At 34.4% G+C, this 19,507-nt stretch overlaps 2 protein-coding genes across 6 annotated transcripts in view; one reads left to right on the forward strand and one right to left on the reverse strand.

Annotated features, from left to right (window-relative positions):
• On the forward strand, nt 1-8,197 carry ATP4B (ATPase H+/K+ transporting subunit beta). Its single transcript, XM_032226491.1, has 7 exons — nt 1-156; nt 1,413-1,541; nt 2,220-2,333; nt 3,669-3,868; nt 4,253-4,309; nt 4,761-4,847; nt 4,944-8,197. Exons 1-7 carry the CDS (start codon nt 45-47, stop codon nt 5,103-5,105), a joined length of 861 nt encoding a protein of 286 aa, XP_032082382.1. The 5' UTR covers nt 1-44; the 3' UTR covers nt 5,106-8,197.
• The window catches only part of TFDP1 (transcription factor Dp-1), a 27,904-nt gene continuing 15,832 nt past the window's right edge, over nt 7,436-19,507 (reverse strand). For all 5 annotated transcript variants that reach the window (XM_032226486.1, XM_032226485.1, XM_032226487.1 and 2 more), the window contains exons 8-12: nt 16,605-16,673; nt 15,927-16,078; nt 11,071-11,237; nt 10,162-10,243; nt 7,436-8,526 (exon numbers count right to left, since the gene is read on the reverse strand). In XM_032226486.1, the coding sequence (XP_032082377.1) occupies nt 8,376-8,526; nt 10,162-10,243; nt 11,071-11,237; nt 15,927-16,078; nt 16,605-16,673 (621 nt within the window). In that variant the 3' untranslated portion in view covers nt 7,436-8,375. The remainder of the gene's footprint in view (nt 8,527-10,161; nt 10,244-11,070; nt 11,238-15,926; nt 16,079-16,604; nt 16,674-19,507) is intronic.

Raw genomic sequence — 19,507 nt, forward strand, 5'->3', positions numbered from 1 at the left:
TGGAAGAGTTTGTTTTTTTCAGCTCCTAAATTTCAAGGTAGAAAATGGCAACTTTAAATGAAAAGAAGACCTGCAGCCAAAGAATGGAAAATTTCCAACGTTTTTTATGGAATCCAGACACAGGACAGTTAATGGGAAGAACTTTGATTAACTGGGGTATGTGGCAACAAACTTTTTAAAAATCTGATTTTAGAACTTTTGGAACTTGCTCTAAGACTAAAAATTACTACTGGAAGCTGCTTTACAGAACATTGAAGTCAATTATCCAAATATTACTTATTAGTATCACTTATTAATGGTAATTATTAAAGAATAATTCTGAGTTCATGCTAGCATTCCAATTCATATAAATTGTTTATAGAGCAATAGAATTGGGATGATTCCAGATGTCTCCTCAATCAGACTGGCTTTTAAATTTAATTATAAATGCTTTAAAATTACATTGCAAGGCCCAAGGTGAGGACCCAGCTGCATCCTCAGCCCTGTCCTACTGGGTTTCCAGCTCGCCCAGTCTTTATCTCAGAAATCCCCAGGCTGGTTTATGCTCATCTCAAAACTCTTAATATATTTTATGGTCCCAAATACCCACAGAAACTACACAGCTGCTTCCTTGGAGATGAGACAACTGGCTTTGTAAAACCTGAACAGAATGAAATATTACTTTAAAAGGGCTGAGTACAAAGAAACACATCACATTTTTTTTCTTTGGTTGATTTGGAAATATGTACTAGGAAAGAAATGAGTGCACGCCCGTGCGTGCATATGTAGGGAAAAGCTAAGAATGTGTCAAAGTTAGAATGGCTGATCTAATCTCAAATATAGTTTGCATAGTATTGAAATATTTTTGTGCTTGCTTCTAGTTGCTTAGAGCTGTCATTTTGACTTCCAATTAGTCCAATTTCTTTTTTACACTTTATTTATCAATATATTATTCCGGAGACATTTAATTGATTTGAGAAGCCTCACCAGGTTATTGAGCACTATTTGATACCAATATGTATAAACTGTTATGCACCTGTTACTTGTAGAGTCCCCCACCTAGAATTCAACAACTGTTACATTTTAAAATGTATTAATTTCCAGAATAAGGATCAACAAATAAGCTTGATCAAACTATAGCTTGAAATTTGGAGATTTTCAAAATTTAAAGTGTTGCAAGCAACTGAACCCCATACTTTTAATTATACAGCATAGTTCTGATCACCCAGTTTGGTCATCCCAAGACCAGAAAGCAAAGTAACCCTAATGTTACTTTGCATCCTTCCCTCTCATTTAGCTGCAGGAATTCCAGTGGAGAGCATTTTGAACAGTACAATTTCAACCTCTGTAGTAATTTGTTTGAATTAAATTATTCAGCCAGTTTAATGGACATGTTTTTATTTTTAAAATCTATTTTTATTTATTTCTTACAGTATGGATTAGTCTTTATTATGTTGCATTCTATGTGGTATTGACTGGACTATTCACACTTTCTATGTATTCTTTAATGAAGACAATTAATCCTTATACACCAGACTATCAAGATCGATTAAAATCACCAGGTATTTTTTTTACATTTCTTCTCATTTTGTTATAATCCAAAATTATTTTAGAAACTTAACTGATGGTTAAAATCTGATGGATCTATGCACTATAGATCCAGCTTGTTCTCAAATAATCTTGCTTCTGAGAAGAAATGCACATAAGAGAAAAAGTTTCATCAAATATCTTATATAATTTTTGTATATAAAAAGTATTTAGTCTACGCTTCATTCTAGAATGGCTATAACAGGAATAAAGAAACCACGCTATAGATAGAATAATAAAACCAACAGCTTAAAAGCAGGGGGGAAAACAACAAGCAAAAAGCTGCATTTCTACCACTTTGACCAATGTATGAGTTGTTTGGCATTAAAAAGTTGCAACTATTTTATTTTATATAAATGAAAGTTAACGCTGTCAGATGTAGTGGTGGATAAAGTATAATTACATAAACAATGGCTAATTTTATTAATTAAAGCCTTATATTCCTTAAAACTACTTTGCTCAAAGGGGAAAAAAAGTAGCAGGTTCACGGTTAAATGCATGTAATTTTAGAATATAGAGTTCTCAACATCTAAAGACTACACTGCTAAAATATATTTTGCATTTAAATTTTACTTTATTAGATTTGGCAAAAAAGACTTGATAAGTAAATTATTTTTTTGTATTTTTGTTCTATTTTTGATTTATCATTAAAGGAGTGACATTACGACCAGATGTATATGGAGAAAAAGGAATGGAAATTTATTATAACATTTCTGAGAAGTCCTCCTGGAATCGTTATGTTGTGATACTTCAGAAATTTCTTTCAGGTAAAGATGGCACAGTGGTAGTCAAATAATTTAGGAAAGTGTAGAAGTTCTATTGAAAAATTGAAGGTTACAGAGAAAAGGAAAACAGAAACTAGAAAATGAAATACAGGTTAAGTTGAATTCCAATTAACAAAGTATTTGATGTTAAGAGTTTTACCAAAGATTCCTACTAAAAAAAGGGAACAGAATGTTTTGACATAGTGGCACTTTGGTAGAGAAAACAATTAGACTACAAAAAAGGGTAAACAATTGCAACTGAAATTATTACTGAAGATAAAAGTTTATTCTTTCATAAACCAGACAATCAATTTTCAGCTTGCATTTTACTATAGTTGATCATCATATATTATCTGTAAGTAAAATGTCAACTTTGAGTTATAACTTCAGTGTACATTCTATGCACATTGGGTCATTTCAGGAGGACATCATGCGTCATACGAGCATGAATGCTCATACAATTTTAAATATTGACTTCTGCCTACGCAGATTTCTTTATCGAAGTGCATGGTGGAGGAAAAAACACTAATTTTTTTACAATTGGTTCTGAGTACATTGAAAAATGCCCACTTCTCTTCCTTTTACTTGTCTTATACACATGTTTTGTATTTGTTTGGACTTATAAATATTCTGAAAATTCCACAATAGTTCACAAAATACAAAGCTACCAGTAGAATAAAAATGTACAATTCAACAATAATAAACAAATAGCAGCATTAATATCATGTTCTATAATCTGGAAATATTATAATTATGATTACTATGCTAGGTAAGGAATATCAAGCTGTAATCCCAGACATCCGGAGAGCAGAGTTTAGAAAGCTGCATTGGAATAAGTGTCTTTGGGCATTATCTTTAACCAGCATTTTCAAAGTTTTCCTTCACAAAAGTGCCTTACCGCATCAAATTTACTGCTAGGTGGATAAATATCTTAAGACAGAGTTCACTTCTCCAATATACAGTACCTTTGAGCTTATTTAAGACACATTTCTTTTTGGCTAAGAGTGGTAAGAGAAGCAACTGATTATGATTTAGTACCATACAAACCAGATTATTATAGCTTGCTCAGCATTACACTTGAGTCTGGCCATTCCAATTTAATTGGGACCAAAGAAATACTTGGCAGCTGTTTCCAATCTGACTTACCTTTCCCATCTAGCAAGATGTAATTAGGCCACTGTTGCATAAAATAACTGAAATGTATTAAAAGCTACAGAAGCTTAGAAAACATTAAAAGGCAAGAGCAAGCATTTTTGAATTTATTATAAATAAACTATTTGTTATTTCTTTCTACCTGCAATAGAAAATGTTTATTTTTCTTCCATTTTCTCACTTTAGCATACAATGAAACTATGCAAGAAGGCAACAAAAACTGTAGTCAGGAAAGTTATTACCACCAAAAGACATTTGATGCTCCAAATAATGAAAAATATTCTTGCAAATTTACAAAAGATATGCTTGAAAACTGCTCTGGTTTGACGGATCCTAAATTTGGTTTTCCTGAAGGCAGGCCATGCTTAATAATAAAGATGAACAGAGTAAGTATAATACTAGTTGTGAAAAGTATAGTTTAACAGCAATAGGAAAGACAATTTTGCTGACAGATATTTCATTATTTTCTACACTGTGTTCTGCAAAGGGTTACAAAAATGCTGCTAGAACATGAACCTGCAAATGAGGGGAGGTTGAATATGCTCAATTTTAATAATTAATTATCCTGACACCCAAGACAGGAAAATAAACTTTGAAGTCAAATACATAGAAAAGTACAGTACTGAAATCAGTTGCAACAGTCACAAAGGCTGGCTTATAAAAATCTTGTTTGGTGGACATAAACATTTAATTTCTACAGCCACCTACTCCCTACATTTGGATTATTAACATTAACTTACAAAACTCTTAATAAGAAAATTATATTGCAGATTATCAATTTTCTTCCTGGCAATGGGACTGCTCCAAAAGTGAACTGCACAACTACTGTAAGTATGTATTACAATGTTCAAATCTTTTAGGCAGCTCACATTTTTATCTTCTGCCTTTGCTCCATAGTTATCACCCATCTGCTTTTCCCTCAAGAATGTTTCACTATTTATTTTAAAACTTTTATGCACCTCCACAAAATTACTAAAATAAGGCAAATTCAATTAACAATCATACTTAAATTGGTAAGTGAGACGAATCTTGCCCCCCTGATGTTTGCAGAAATTGTACGATGACATGTATTATGCAGATGACATTTCTCTGATACACTAAAATATGTTCACTTTAAAATAATTAAATTTACAAATAAGACCAATTAAACTCACACATTTAAGGGAAAATATTACTATACTGCTATGTGGTATATTTACATACTATGTGATAATATACATTGAGTGTCAGTTATCTGATACTAGCACTAATACTTACCTTATTTATGATCAACTGAAGGATGACAGCTCATTTGAGGTAGAATATTATCCCGCAAACGGAACTTTTAGCCTTCACTACTTCCCTTACTATGGACTCAAGGCACAGGTATGGTTTTTTTCTCCTTCAACTTGTTTTGTTTTGATAGGTTTGTTGTATATATTCTCACTTTATTAACATTTGTCATATGTATTTCCATCTCAGCCTAGCTACACTAATCCACTGGTAGCAGTGAAACTTCTCAACTTTACTTACAATAAAATACTACACGTAAAATGCAGAGTTGTTGGCACTGGAATTACTTCAGATAACCCACATGATCCATATGAAGGAAAAGTAGAGTTCAAACTTCGAATACAAAATTAATCAAGGTTTATAAAAACTGCATTGAGAATATATATGTTATGTAGCTTTGTATGATTATTTGTATGATTTCAATTTAAGTGTACAGTTTATAGCAAAATTAGTCACAACTTTAACAATCAATTGTATAAAGTTTCTTTTTATTATCTAGTATGCTTTATTAGAAATGTTAATTGGATTTTTCAACATCTGAGAATATCAAATATATACTTGGTGTACTACATATTTGGCAATGGGATATGATTCTACTGAATGTGTGTAAAGTTATATAATACAAAACTATTTTATACATTGAAAAATATTAAAAATAAATTATTTCTGGAATAATTCGTATAATAAATTGGGCAGGAAGAAAAACACTGATTTGCATCTCAACATATTTCAAGAGGAAAGTAAGAACTACTCTATGAAAGAAACATATAAACAAAAGCTGGTGAATCAAATATAGCTCCTGAGCCTCTTTCTTTGTGACTCTAGAAACTCCAAAACAACATTGGTAAATTTGGGCAGTAAACTGAACCTTGGAAGGATGATCTTATTGATTGGAAAACAAAGCTAACTAATTCACTTGACAGTATTAGAATACCTTGGAAGAAAATCTACAATGCTTCAGTGTCATAGTGCCATCAATAACTTAGTAATCCAAACAAAATAAAGAAAAACATAGACCTTAGGTATTATTTTTTACTGTTCTTTAATTTTATTATTAGTGTTATTTTAGAAATTACTGATTTGCTTTACAGAAGTCTCAGTGGAAACTTAATTTTAAATTGAACGACTTAGCATATTTTAAAGGGAACTTGATGCAATTGTGTTGGACAAGTTACTTTAAAGCATCTAGATTATCTTAATATGAAGACATTTTAATAACTAAAACACACACTTATCTGTATATAAAGTACATGTATTGAGACAGATCTTCATAATTAATCTTCAACAAATTTACCACCTGCATGACAGTGATAGGTAAGTAAGTGGAAGCAGCGTTTACAGGATATTAAAAAGATGTTATTGAAATTAATTAAGGATGAGGAGAAGGAATGGGGTAACACCAGAACTGGTGCCATAAGGGAAAGCCCAGGACATTGCAATCATCTGGGATATTCTGTAATGAAGATGTCCATCAAAATTTTGTTGATGCATCTGCCTCTTGCTTTTACACCATGGGGATAATACCAAGTAAAATTTCATATGTAAATGGAAAGCATGTTCATGCATATAGGGGAACCAGTGCATACCTTAAGATAGGGCTTGAGAATCTTCTAAGGCTCATGGTAGTAAGATAAAGGAAAATGGTACAATGGGGGGAAAGGTTTGTGATGTAGTTCTGTGTATCATTAGAGACTCGATTCCTCCTGTACATAAGGATTTCAAATCATTAGATTGGGTAAATATTTACTTCTTGAACAAATCCCAAAATAATAATGTGAAGGCTTATTTGATGTGACATATAGTACTTAAAATAGCTAACATTTCATACATAAAATGAAGTATTTTATACTGATAGAATATATAAAGTCCCACATTATTTTTCTTATTTGATTCTTAACCCCCAACATTGACTCTATCAATGCGCCCACAGACACCTTCTTGGTAGCTAGCAGGCTTCAGTATTGTCTGATTTTATTTTTTTAGTTCCAAGTAAAGAATGAGGTTTTTTAATTTAAAAATATAATGGCAAACTAGAATGCCACAAAGCACCAGCCTCAAGCTGAATATTTATTCTCAAAAAATAAAATATATACAAAGGGGAACTCTTGAAACAGAGTATTTGTGCCTCTTCTTGTGAGATAAGAGTGAAAAAAGGTCAAGAGGTAAATTAAGACGGACAACTGGGAAACTGAAAGAGGCATTTTGGAACAACCTATCAGTTTTATTTGTATAAAAGTGTATTTTTATGACTGGTCACATAATTACAGATATTCCTATGAGAATCCTAATGTAATAAACTTACATATTTGTAGGATGAATGCAGTCTCCCAAGAATTTAGCAATCATCAGTGCATGCTGTTGCCTCTCATCATCTAGATTATAGGTATAAATAACTCCCTACTTACCCTTTAAAAGAGCTCTGAAACTCTTCCATACTGAAGAACCAGATGATAAGTCAAACACAACAAAGCAGAAGGTGAAAATAATCTTGATTAGAGAAACAAAGTATTTGTTAAAAATGCCCACGCGTGTTTTATTAATAAAAACTAATAGTGCCACAATTAAACAAGTAAAACAAACTGCTTATATGCCATAAAATATTACAGAAAGTTTATTTGTGTTTCAGTAAAAAGACTACTGTCTTAGAACAGGCAGCTGACAGTATTTGTGCAGTTAATTCTGTGTGAATAAATTTAAAAAGACTACCACCTGTCCTGATTTTTTTTTATAAAAAATGAAGTATTAAAAGTGATTGACAAGTTTTGAGTTAAACATAAAACATTCTCTATATTTAATTTCAACTTTATAATAGATTACTGGAAGATGTTTATGAAACAAATATAAACCATTTGTTTCAGTACATGTCTTTTATACCATAGACTTCTAAGTATGTAAACAACTATGTAACAAATTGTTTTCAAAAATCTGCCTGTAAGAAATCAGACAAATTTTTATCATAAGCAAAACTCATTCTAAACTTTCAAGACATTTACACAGCTATACCAGCCTGGCAGTAAACATTTGCCCCCAAATTATAACTCATATTTCTAACTTCAGCAAACATAATATATAGAATTTGATGGGCTTACAATGATCAAAATAATTTTAAGGGAAATTAATTCATACAATTTCTGCAAACTAACATTGTAAAAGATCCTTTTTTGTTTGATTCTTTGGGGATGGCATGATCAGCGAAATATAGTATAACATTTGATTACTATGCATCAGTACGATGTCACCTAAATGCAATCTAAATAAAATGCCATTCATGTATGCATTTTGACAGGTGGACAGATTTTATTTTCCATTAAATGTGGCTACATTTCAAACTTTGTGACAACATTTAGGGGCAAAATGCATTTTCCTTCAAGTTAAAAATCCTAAGCAAAAGTAAATAAAAGTTCTGCATTAACACACTGGTATTAACACACACATCCTCATCACATGTAAAAAAATCTACATAAAAAACAAACAATCTTTACTTTATTGGAGGTGCAATTTTCTAAATTCAGACTCTTACCAGTATCTCCTTGATGGGACAATTTTTGACAATCTCTTCCTAGAATTTATTCCTGCCGCTTGCTGAATTTTAAAAATAAAAAAGTCTACAGGCAAAAAGTATCAGTCATCATCATCATTTTCATTAAATTCATCATCGTCGTCGTCATCGTCATCCCCAACATAAGACACTGGTGTCTCTACTCTGGAGCCGCTGTATTGAGATCCATTGGAACTTGTAGCCAACATTCCATCTCCTCCATTTGAGTAATCACTGCAAAATGAGCAAATTGCATTAACCTTTCAACTCTACCCTCCATTCCAATTAATATGTTTAGCCAGGAGTAGTTAAAGGCAGACTCCTAAGGTCAAATACAAAAAATATTGTATATAAATCAATTATAACTTAATAAATTATTATTAAATGAATTATAAATTAATGGAATTCAAAATAGGTAAAAGTAAGATTTTACACTTAGGCAATTGTACAGGTACAGATTAGGTCAAACCTGGCTCAATGTAGGCAACTGTGAGAGGGATCTTGGAGTCCTAGTGGACAATCACTTAAATAGCGGCCCGGAGTCCTTCGGGAATGGGCAGCCTATAAATAAAATTAAACTTACAAACTTACAAATATGAGCCAACAGTGTGCGGCAGTAGCCAAAAAAGCCAATGCAATCCTGGGCTGCATTAATAGAGGAATCAAGATCATGTGAAGTATTAGTACCACTTTACAAAGTCTTCATACAACCATACTTGGAATACTGCATCCAGTATTGGTTACCACAATATAAAAAAGAGGTTGAGATTCTGGAAAGAGTGCAGAGAAGAGCACACAGATGATTAGGAGGCTGGGGAATGAGACACACGAAGAGCAATTGCAGGAATTGGGTATGATTAGTCTAGTGAAAAGAAGGGCTATGGGAGATATGATAGCAGAGTTCCAGTACTTGAAGGATTGTTACAATGATTTACCAAAGCAGAAAAAGGCAAGACAAGAATCAATGAATGGAAACCAATCAAGGAGAACAACTAAGGATAAATTTCCTAATGGTGAGAACAATCAACCAGTGGAATGCCTTTCCTTCAGAAGCTGTGGGTGTTCCATCATAGGTTTTCCAGAAGAGACTAGACAGCCACATGTCTGCAATGGTATGGATTCTCCTGCTCATGCAGGGAGTTGCACTAGAAGACCTCCAAGATCCCTTCCAACTCTTATTCTAAGTTCTATGTTCTAATTACAATTACTTAGGTACCTTGACACCTATACTGAAAGTGTTTAGTGTCAAAATAGTCCCAATGCTGACCTTTGGCATGGAACTGTGAGTGTGAACTTGCTCAAGTGAATTAGGTTTTATAGAAATCAAACCTACTTCACCTGAGCAAGTTCAAACCCATTTTTTAAGAAATACACAGGGAATCGACAAGAACATGTTAGCCCCCATAGTAAGAGAAAAAACTTGTATTAACTCTATACACAGCCACTCAACAACTATTTTCACTTATTTACGGATGATCCATTCAATGGACCCTGATAAGATTAGCCTAGCTTCATTTTATATACATGTTTGAAGTTCTTTAATATTTTTCCTGTCTGAAGCTTTAAGACAGGAGTAGGCAGTCTGGCCCTCATCTGGTTCCCAGCTCCTTTGGAGCTTCCAAATAGTATTGTAGAAATTCAGTGGCAAAATGGTCAATTTTGGCAACCAAAAAGGAAAATTTCTTAAGATGCCTTTTGACAAGCAAGTATATCAAAAGTTTTCCTAGATATCTACTGAGATCACTTTTTAATTAAATAAAAAATCAGTTTAATGATTAAAAATTAAAAATGAAATAATATAGTTTTGCTATTTAGGTGATACTGGGTCTATGAACTAGTTTTTAAATATACAACTCAATCTTATCTAACCTGTTGGAAAATCTTGTCCCATTTGAAGCTGAACCTGATGAGGATGAGACATACACATTGCTGATTGATCCCTGAGCCATTTCTGTAAGACAAAATAACATCAGGAATTAGATAGCAGTCACTCTATAGAATATGTATCTGCAATTCAATAAAACCTCCACTGAATATAATTTACATATATAGCATTTCAAACAATGTCCCATCAACTGCTGTATTATTAAAATCTGGGTTCTAGCTTGATAGAACCAAACAGGCAATCTTTTTGAGATTTTATTTAATATAGTATTTTTGTTAAATAAGGATGGGAAACCTTATAACTATTTATGTAAAGGAAAGATAAACTATATGGTTTTTTTATTTACTTCTCAGCATCCAGCTAGGATGGAATTTTTATGTTCAATGTTAGATATATTGGACATTTGTTGTTTTTTTCTCTACACAAGAATCCCCCCCCCCCTTTGTTAGTGTTGGATGTTCATTTTTCTGTTTATCTGTTTTGTATTTTATTCTTGTTGATAAAAGAAATGGATTAATAAAAAATAATTTACACTATTTAAGTACAGTGAGCACCAGATGAAAAGGTGTTATACTAATGCAAATCAAATGTATTGATTATTAAGTACATTGCAATATTTTCTGAACTAAACATTACCATTATGTTACAGAATTATTATGGCTAGCAAAGCAGAAGATAAAATTTGTATTATGTGTCCTGTGGCTCTCAAAAGTTACACCATCTCAACTATTAACATGGTGTAGGTACAACTGAAGGGATTTTGCTAACAGTAAAGCTGATGTTTACATTATATTGCACTGTTTATCACAATTGTGTTAAGTTCCAATAGCAACTTATTTTGTTCTCAAGTTTTATTTCAAAATGTTAAAAATGTTAATTTCATTTAACTTTACCTGTCACATATGGTTCAAGAGCTTTAGGAACCAAGCTCCTTGCGTTTTTTAGATCTTCTGCTGAGCAACTTCCAGATTCTAGTCCAAATGCCATTCCCATTCGCTTCAATACTTCAATATCATCATGTATTTCAAATGCATTATCAAAATTAAATAGATATTCAAACCTAAAAGAAACAAATAGAAGTTGCTCAATATGTTATATATAGGTCTTTTTCTTCTAAAGTGCTCTCTTCCATTAAAATGTAAAATTTGAAAATGTAGTATGCTTAGATAGTGTTACGCTGCTTAAATGCTTTTATTTTAGAAAACATTTATTTTTAATGGCCTTTTAGCACCTTATAGTGCAATATAAACCTATACTGATAATTAGGATGTGTCAATTTTTTCAACTTTCAATTTCCAAACATCAGGGGTGCTTAAAAATGTGACATGCCTTAGGGATTGTAAAGATATTTATAAATATAATTTAGATGTACTTGGTCAATAACTACATAAATATTATAACTTTTTAATGTTTTGTTTAGTTTCATTTGAATTATATCTATAACACAGTGCTTCAAAAGCAACTGTTTACACAACAATGTAGTTTTCTACTGAGAAAATGAATAATATATATGAAAGTTGAAGAAAGAGACCGAGGGTCTAATTCTGGCTGTTAAACTAAGCTGCTAGTCATGTCCAATGATGATGCTTTGTTTTATATGGTGATTACACTGGCTTGTAACCAGTTTGCAACACTGGTGCAATACTTTACTGGATGCACCAATCTTTAGATTATGGTGAGCAAGCAAAGACAATAAATTGTCTATCTCAGTGGTCATCCCCCGCTGAAGTAAAAGAGGTTCAACACCTTGAGTCCTGAACACTGTAAAAGGCCAACTTAATAATGACATTGACAAGTATATCTGTGTCACATTGAATAGAGCACCTGTAGTAAGATTGAGAAAGAATATCCATGATATAGGAAAATAATAAAAATGTCATGAATTGTGAGTACCACTGGTGTTCACAGAAATATACAAATAAACATAAGTTAACTATTAAGGCCAATCAACATTCTTTAAAAGAAAAGGAAAAATCTAATTTAGGAAACTTTATAAAACTATATCATCAAGAAATAAGCATTCAATTATTTAGAAGAATTGGATACAGGTTCTCACCTTTTTTATTACCCCATGAATTATTTAGAATAAGTCTGACTTAGCTCATATGAGGAATTTTATAGGCTGGCTTACTAACTACTTCATTTAGCAATCAAATTTATGATTGCTTTGCAACCAATCCACACATTTATGACTGTCACAGCAACCCATGATCATGTGATTACTATCTGCATGTTTTCCAACCTGCTCGCTACAAAAATTCCTAAAATTATTCCTAAAATTCAATTAGAATCTATCTTCCTGTGACTTGGATGCATCATTTTCTTTTTGAACTGCTTAATAATGGTGAACAAGTGTTAAATCTTCTGTGTGACCTTCTTTTGTGTATATGAAGATTACTTTGTTGCCCCTCAGTCTTTTCAAGTTGAACATTCCCTGTTCTGTCATTCTTTCTTTTTGGTCTCAGTTTCTATCTGAAACTGAACTGCTCAGTTTCTAGGCTGTTTCCTGAAACTGTTACAACTGGAAATGGTCTGCAGTGAGGTTCAAGATGGAATACATGGCATGTACATTTCCCTGCTGACTTGAAAAACCATGGGAAACAAATTACAGAAGTCTAGAAAGATTATAGAATACCACACCAACATATATGGTATATATGTATGTTTTCTTTAGTACATGATCCAATGCATTATCTGCTTTTTTAATAAATCATCTATTGCCCTGAAATTTTTTTAACTTGGGTCTTAGGCATTACCAAAGGTCTGTAGAATGTAGTCAAATATACTGCTGAAGGGCAATAATTTCTACAACTCTCCTGAATCTTACACTGTATTAACCTGCTACTTAATAATCCAAAGTGTAAATACTGAAGATTTTGGTAATGCTATGAACTTCATGTTCACCCAAACAAAATGTTATTTCATTAGGTAAATTTGGTAATCTAGTCTGAGACAACGCACTAGCAGGAAGAAAACACTCTCTGATATATTCATCAAGCTTCCTCCCAATCTGGCACTGGAAAGCATCTGAAAATTATTTAGATGGGATAAAAACTGAAGATGGATTGTCTTTATTTAGCTTGGAGTGATTATCCAACTGCAAGATCAGCATCATTAGATAATATCTTTCAATGTATTGAAGCCAGAAGATTTGCTATGGATTGACATTTGCTCAAAGTACGTTTTGCCTTCTAGGGGCAATTATAATCACCAAACCTTGTTGCTAAGTTAACAGCAGTCCCATGGGTTGGGAACTGGCTAACCAGCCTCAAGATGATGTTGAGGCACAAGGTGATTTTTGAAGACAAGGGTCATGACTGAACCCAGACGGTCTATTTTTTTCTAGATCCTATATATTCAGAGAGTAAAGCTCATTATGGCAATGGAAAAAACAAAGCACAGTATTGGATAAGAGTTGTACCTGAAAATTTAGAGACAGAATGGGCATTAGACAAGATCTGCTATGAGTTGCAGGAAAATATGTAGACTGGTTCAAAATTGAGAATGACAATTGCATGGCAACTGGTTCTGAATTTCTTTCCCAGAGACTGAGTCTATAATCTGATCATTCTCAAATAATAGTCTTTTAACAAAAATAATACAGCAAATGGTAGAAGTCAAGACAAAGGAAGAATGGAAATGGTGATGATGACATCAGTATTAATGGTGCTACTATCAGTAAAACAAAGCTTAACAAGTTTAATCCCAATAAAGCCTAAAGAGTTTAATCATGAAAAAAGTCAGTTTATGCTTCTTTTTCTTTTATGGTGCTGATATTGGTGGTTGTACTGGTGCCAGTACTCCAGGATCAGAAGCAGTTTGTTTACAAGGTCAACAGATCAAACAGTGCCCACAATCAGCAATGCAGCTTTACAAGAAACTCTGTAAGCTACAAATATGCAAAGCTACAAACATTGCAGCAGTTGGAATATGGGAGGAGTATGAAGCACACCTGAAGCATATCAAACATGTCACCCTAACTAGTTTGCTAGGGAACGGAGGCAGTGAGGGCATGTTTTTATTACATGCCTTTGGCTGAAGCAGATCAGGTTTCAGAGGTGTAGTTATACTATGGGTTAGAATATAGGTTGAAAACATCAGAGAACCACCAAAGATTTGTTGTTAAAACTGACAAAAGGGAAACTGAGAATTGGGTGGGATTATCATTATCAAATCAGGTTCAAAGTGACTTTGAGTGGCTCTTTTTTTCATGTGAGGCATGTCTCAGGGAAAAGGCTTAGCCAAAAACCCAAAGCTTCATAAAAGGAAGTCCTTAACAACTGCCCTATTTAGGGTACTGTTCAAAGTTACAATGTTCTGAAAAAGTAACTTTACAACCCGTCCTTGCTTTTACAACCACTGCAGTGTCCCTGAGATCAGCATTTGGATGCTTTGCAACCAGGTGTTTATCGCTGTTGCATGATCCCGCCATCACATTATATCTAGCCCAATCACAAGCAGAGTCAATGGAGAAATTGGCAATGAAATCCCAAGTCACGGCCATGTTATGTCTTAATAACTTGCAGTGACTTCTTAACAAGTAAATGAGAAGTGACTCAATTAGTCATGGTCACATGTTTTGCTTAGCAACAGAGATGCTAGCCTCAACTGTGGTCACTAAGTGAAACTATGGAGAATAAATCATGCCCTGCACTTCAAAGTATTGGAAGACTGCTATCATGTCTCCCCAAGTCTTCTCTTCGTTAGGCTAAAAATACTTAGTTCACTTAGTTGTTCATTCACAATTTCTTCTTTGTTGCTCTTCTCTACACTCTTTCTAGAGCCTTATCATCTTTTTTGTATCATGGAGACCAGAACCGAGCACAATATTCCAAATGTGGCCTCACTAGATTGATACTATCACTTGTGATCTTGATGCTCACTGTTGATGCAGCCTAGGATAGTGCTCTTTTTGGCAACCATAGCACACACTGCTATGGTCCACTAGGATAGGTAGGTCCCTCTCAGTTATTACTGTTGAGCCAAATACCACCTATTCCATACCTGTGCATTTGGGTTTTCCTACCTATCTAAATGCTCTTACTGATCTTGTGTTTGACAACTTTCACACAATTCTGTCTTGATTTCTAGTTCATCCAATTACAGCCTACTAGTCTGTACTCTTATAAAATGAAAGTGAAGGGTCTTCTAGCTTTATTTCTGGAATGAAGTCATTGAAGAATGAAAAGCTTGTGAATATCAGTTTCCAGAGATTTTTCAATAATCTGATTTTTCTTGTTGAATTATGATTCTGATTATTGTAAATATAATGAGGTACATTACAGAAACAAACCCCATGTCAACCATAAAGACTTAGAATGAAAGTTGTTCCTCAGGCAGGAAATGATTCTAGTAGTTAAAAGGCAGACGTGATCTGCCCCAATGAAGAGACTTAGTATTCGAGTATTTTATTTTCAATGTTAAGTTCAACCATTCTCCATGTAAACACAGACTATCTATCAACATGGCTAATTTTAAACACCTGAAATCTAATGGGAACAAAGTCTTTACTAATGATTCTTTGTGTCCACAGACACCACCACCACCACATATATATATATATATATATATATATATATATATATATGTATGTATGTATGTATGTATGTATGTATGTATGTATAAATATCATATCAATGATATTTAAATAATATCAGCATTTATAACATTCAATCGCTCCATTCAATAAGACATCATACTATATCTATAAAACCAAAAGAAATCATTTTTCTGGGTTTTAGTCACTTACTTGTCATTAGAAATACTGCAATCGATTACAGTTTTCTTGCTGGTGTTCACTATGATAAATGGCAAGTGAATGACAGAATTAGAAGTTGGTGGTCTATTTGCTTGCTGCTGTGTATGACGATTTCGCTGAACAAGATTTTTGAAGGCAATTTGCTGTTAAGGGTTTAAGCACACAAAGTTTGCTTTTTTAAGATTTGGGAAACAATTTGCATTATTCATCTCAATACCCTTAGCAGGTGACAAGACCTAATTGACCTTGATGATCTCAGAAGTTAGGGAAGTCTGGTTCTGGACAGTATTAGATGGGGGAACCACCTGAACTTTTCAAGCTTGTTGATTAGACAGGGGAGTTTTAAAAAAGGAATCCTGAAAGATAGCAATGGCAACCCATTTCTGCAATAATGCCAAGAAAATCGCTCAAATTTAAGTTACCAGAGAGATGAACTCAACTCAAGGGCATTTTTATTTTTATTATAGTCCCTTGTATACCACTCATTCATCAGATTCCTTTTTAAAAAAATATGAGGTACCCATGTAAACTTGATAATTTTTGAAATCATGACAGATTGACATTAAATTAAAACAGAATTAAAGAATAGAAACCCTGAATTCAAATTTTCAAGGTTGTACCTAACATCAGACTAGCAGGAAGAAAAAGTATGCTACTGCTCTACGATACCTGAAGAATTAATTCTTGTAGTTGTGACTGTTTTTGCTTTATTCTTTCAAGTCTTCTCTGTCTCTCCACCTTAACAGAAAGAAAAATACTGTAATAACATATTGAATTAATCAAAGATGTATACTCAGTAGTATACTAGGAGCTACTTTAAAGGTTTTACTCACCAATGAGCAACTAAAGCAGCATGAAACTAGTTTTGTATGTGTAACAAAATTTATAATTGTTCTAAAATAATAGAATCTGAATATCAAACAAATCCAAAAGCACTTTTTTTTCCAACAGCAGTTTCAAACGACCCGTATTTTTTGAAGTATAAGATGCACACAGGTTTTGAAGAGGCAATTTTTTAAAAAAAGTAGGTAGGTAGGGAGAGAGTGAGTAGTTAGGTAGGTAGATAAATAAAGGAGAGAGAGGGGGGGGGGAGAGGGAAATACAGTAGGTAGGTAGGCATGAATAGCGGGGGGAGGGGGCAAAAACAAGCAAAAAAGGGCCCACTTTTTTGTCAAAAAAACCTGCATGCATAGCCTTATGGAGACTTATAGAGTACTGCTGGGGGCCGGAGGGGGTCCCTTTTTTGCTCATTTCTGCCCTTCCAGCCCCCAGGAGTTCTTTAACAGCCTCCATAAGGCTATGTACGGCCATTTTGGTGAAGGGCGGGGCTTCAGGAGGCAAAAAATGCTCTATTCAGTGTATAAGACGCACCCAGATTTTCAGCCTCTTTTTAGAGGAAAAAAGGTGTGTCTTATACTCTGAAAAATACAGTAGCTGTGCAGAAATAAAATATCCAATATTTTAATTATGCTGAAACAGTTTCATAAAATGTTACCCATTCAGACTAAGAGTCAGCAATTTTCTTGGCATGGAACAGTTATTTCCCAAAATAATGCAAAGACAGATAGTCTTCACTTAATGAACCTAATTGGGACCAGAATTTTTATTGCTAAGCAATGTAATTATTAGATGAAACATCATGTAACTGCACTTCTTAGAGACAGAAGTTCTAGCTGTTAGGCCAGAAACATGCAATCACCCTTCTTCTGCCCTGCTGCAAAACTTTTGCTAGACCAATTCTTGAATACATAAATACAATTGAACGAGTCCAGAGATATTTCACGAGAAGAGTCCTCCACTCCTCTGCTCGCAACAGAATACCTTATGCCACCAGACTTGAAATTTTGGGCTTAGACAAGTTAGAATGTGGTCCTCTTCGATCCGACCTAAGCATAGTACCTAAAATTATCTGCTACAATGTCCTATCTCCCAATGAATACTTTAGCTTCAACCACAACAACACACACCAGCTCACAATAGATACAAACTTATGGTAAACTGCTCCAAACTTGATTGCAGAAAATATGATTTCAGTAACAAAGTGGTCAATGCCTGGAATGCATTACCTGATACGTGATTTCTTCCCCAAATCTCCAAAATTTAGACTGTTTACTGTCTACCTCACCCCATTCCTAAGAGGTCTTTAAGGAGCGTGCATAAGCACACGAGCGTGCCTACCGTCTGTCCTAATATTCCCTTGTATTTATATTCATTTCATGTATTCATAATCATGTCTATACTTGTATCTGTTATTTAAGTCACACATGACAAAATAAATAAATAATTAAATAAATAAAATAAAACTCCCACCACCTGCCTACCTATCCATTTCTACACTCAATGGCCTAATTCCTGCCCAGTTGATCTTCTTCTTCTTCTTCCTCCTACTGGGAGGTGTCTGCACAGCCTTGTGAGGACCTTGCAAAACTGCCTGGGTCAGGCATACTTCATCAACAGTTGGAGGGTCAACTACTGCAGGCGTGGTTAGCAGGGTTCAGGGCAGAGCAAAAAGGCAGGAAGACCGATGGGTGGTGGGAGTTGAAGTGCATATTGTCATCATAAATGTGGGTAGGCACCTGAATTTTGATCATGTTATTATGCGATGCTGCAATGGCAGTAACTTTAGGCAAGGGCCATAATTACTACTTAATGCTTTTGGAATGGTCACTGAATGGTTGTTAAGCAAGGATTAATTGTATCCCAAATACTGAAACATTTGCACATACAGCACTATATTACTATCAATGAAATCCAAACAGTATTTAAAATTCATTACATTATATATAATTGAATCAGACAAAATACCTATTATATAATCAGCCCTTTCACAGAACAAAATAGTATTAACTTAATATATCTTAAAATAGTATTAATTAATATATCAACTATTTCTACTGTATTTTACCTTGCTTTTCAAAAGCATCCTGAGGGGGAAAAACACAAACCTATACAACAGTTCTTGTTCTTGTCCTATGTTAATTTCCAATGTTAATTTCCCCTGAGGATGTGGACAAGGCCATGAGAGCTGTGAGTGCCTCCACATATGTACTGGACCTGTGCCCCTCCTGGCTGGTTGCTAACAGCAGGGAGGTGACACGGGGCTGGATCCAGGCGGTTGTTACTGCCTCCCTTCGGGAGGGGGTCTTTCCCCCGCACTTAAAGCGGCGGTGGTGAGACCCCCTCCTGAAGAAACCATCTTTGGATCCAGCCGTTCTTAACAATTATCGTCCAGTCTCCAACCTCCCCTTTGTGGGGAAGGTTGTTGAGAAGATGGTGGCCTTGCAGCTCCAGCAGTCCTTGGAGGAAGCTAGTTATCTTGACCCATTCCAGTCCGGCTTCAGGCCTGGCTACAGCACAGAAACCGCTTTGGTCGCATTGACCGATGACCTCTGGAGAGCCAGGGACGGAGGCCACGCCTCCATCCTGGTTCTCCTTGACCTCTCAGCGGCTTTCGATACCATTGACCATGGTATCCTTCTGCGACGACTGCGGGAGGTGGGGGTGGGAGGCACTGTTTTGCGGTGGTTCTCCTCTTACCTCTCGGACAGGTCGCAGTCGGTGTTAGTTGGAGG

The sequence above is a fragment of the Thamnophis elegans genome, chromosome 11 (genome assembly GCF_009769535.1).
Source record: "Thamnophis elegans isolate rThaEle1 chromosome 11, rThaEle1.pri, whole genome shotgun sequence".
Lineage (NCBI taxonomy): Eukaryota > Metazoa > Chordata > Lepidosauria > Squamata > Colubridae > Thamnophis > Thamnophis elegans.

Excerpts from the sequence above, each read along its gene's own strand:
- ATP4B (XM_032226491.1), top strand. The coding sequence starts at position 45 with ATGGCAACTTTAAATGAAAAGAAGACCTGCAGCCAAAGAATGGAAAAT. Across the intron at positions 157-1,412 it reads AAGAACTTTGATTAACTGGG|TATGGATTAGTCTTTATTAT; the intron begins GTATGTGGCAAC and ends TATTTCTTACAG. Across the intron at positions 4,310-4,760 it reads AAGTGAACTGCACAACTACT|GATGACAGCTCATTTGAGGT; the intron begins GTAAGTATGTAT and ends GATCAACTGAAG.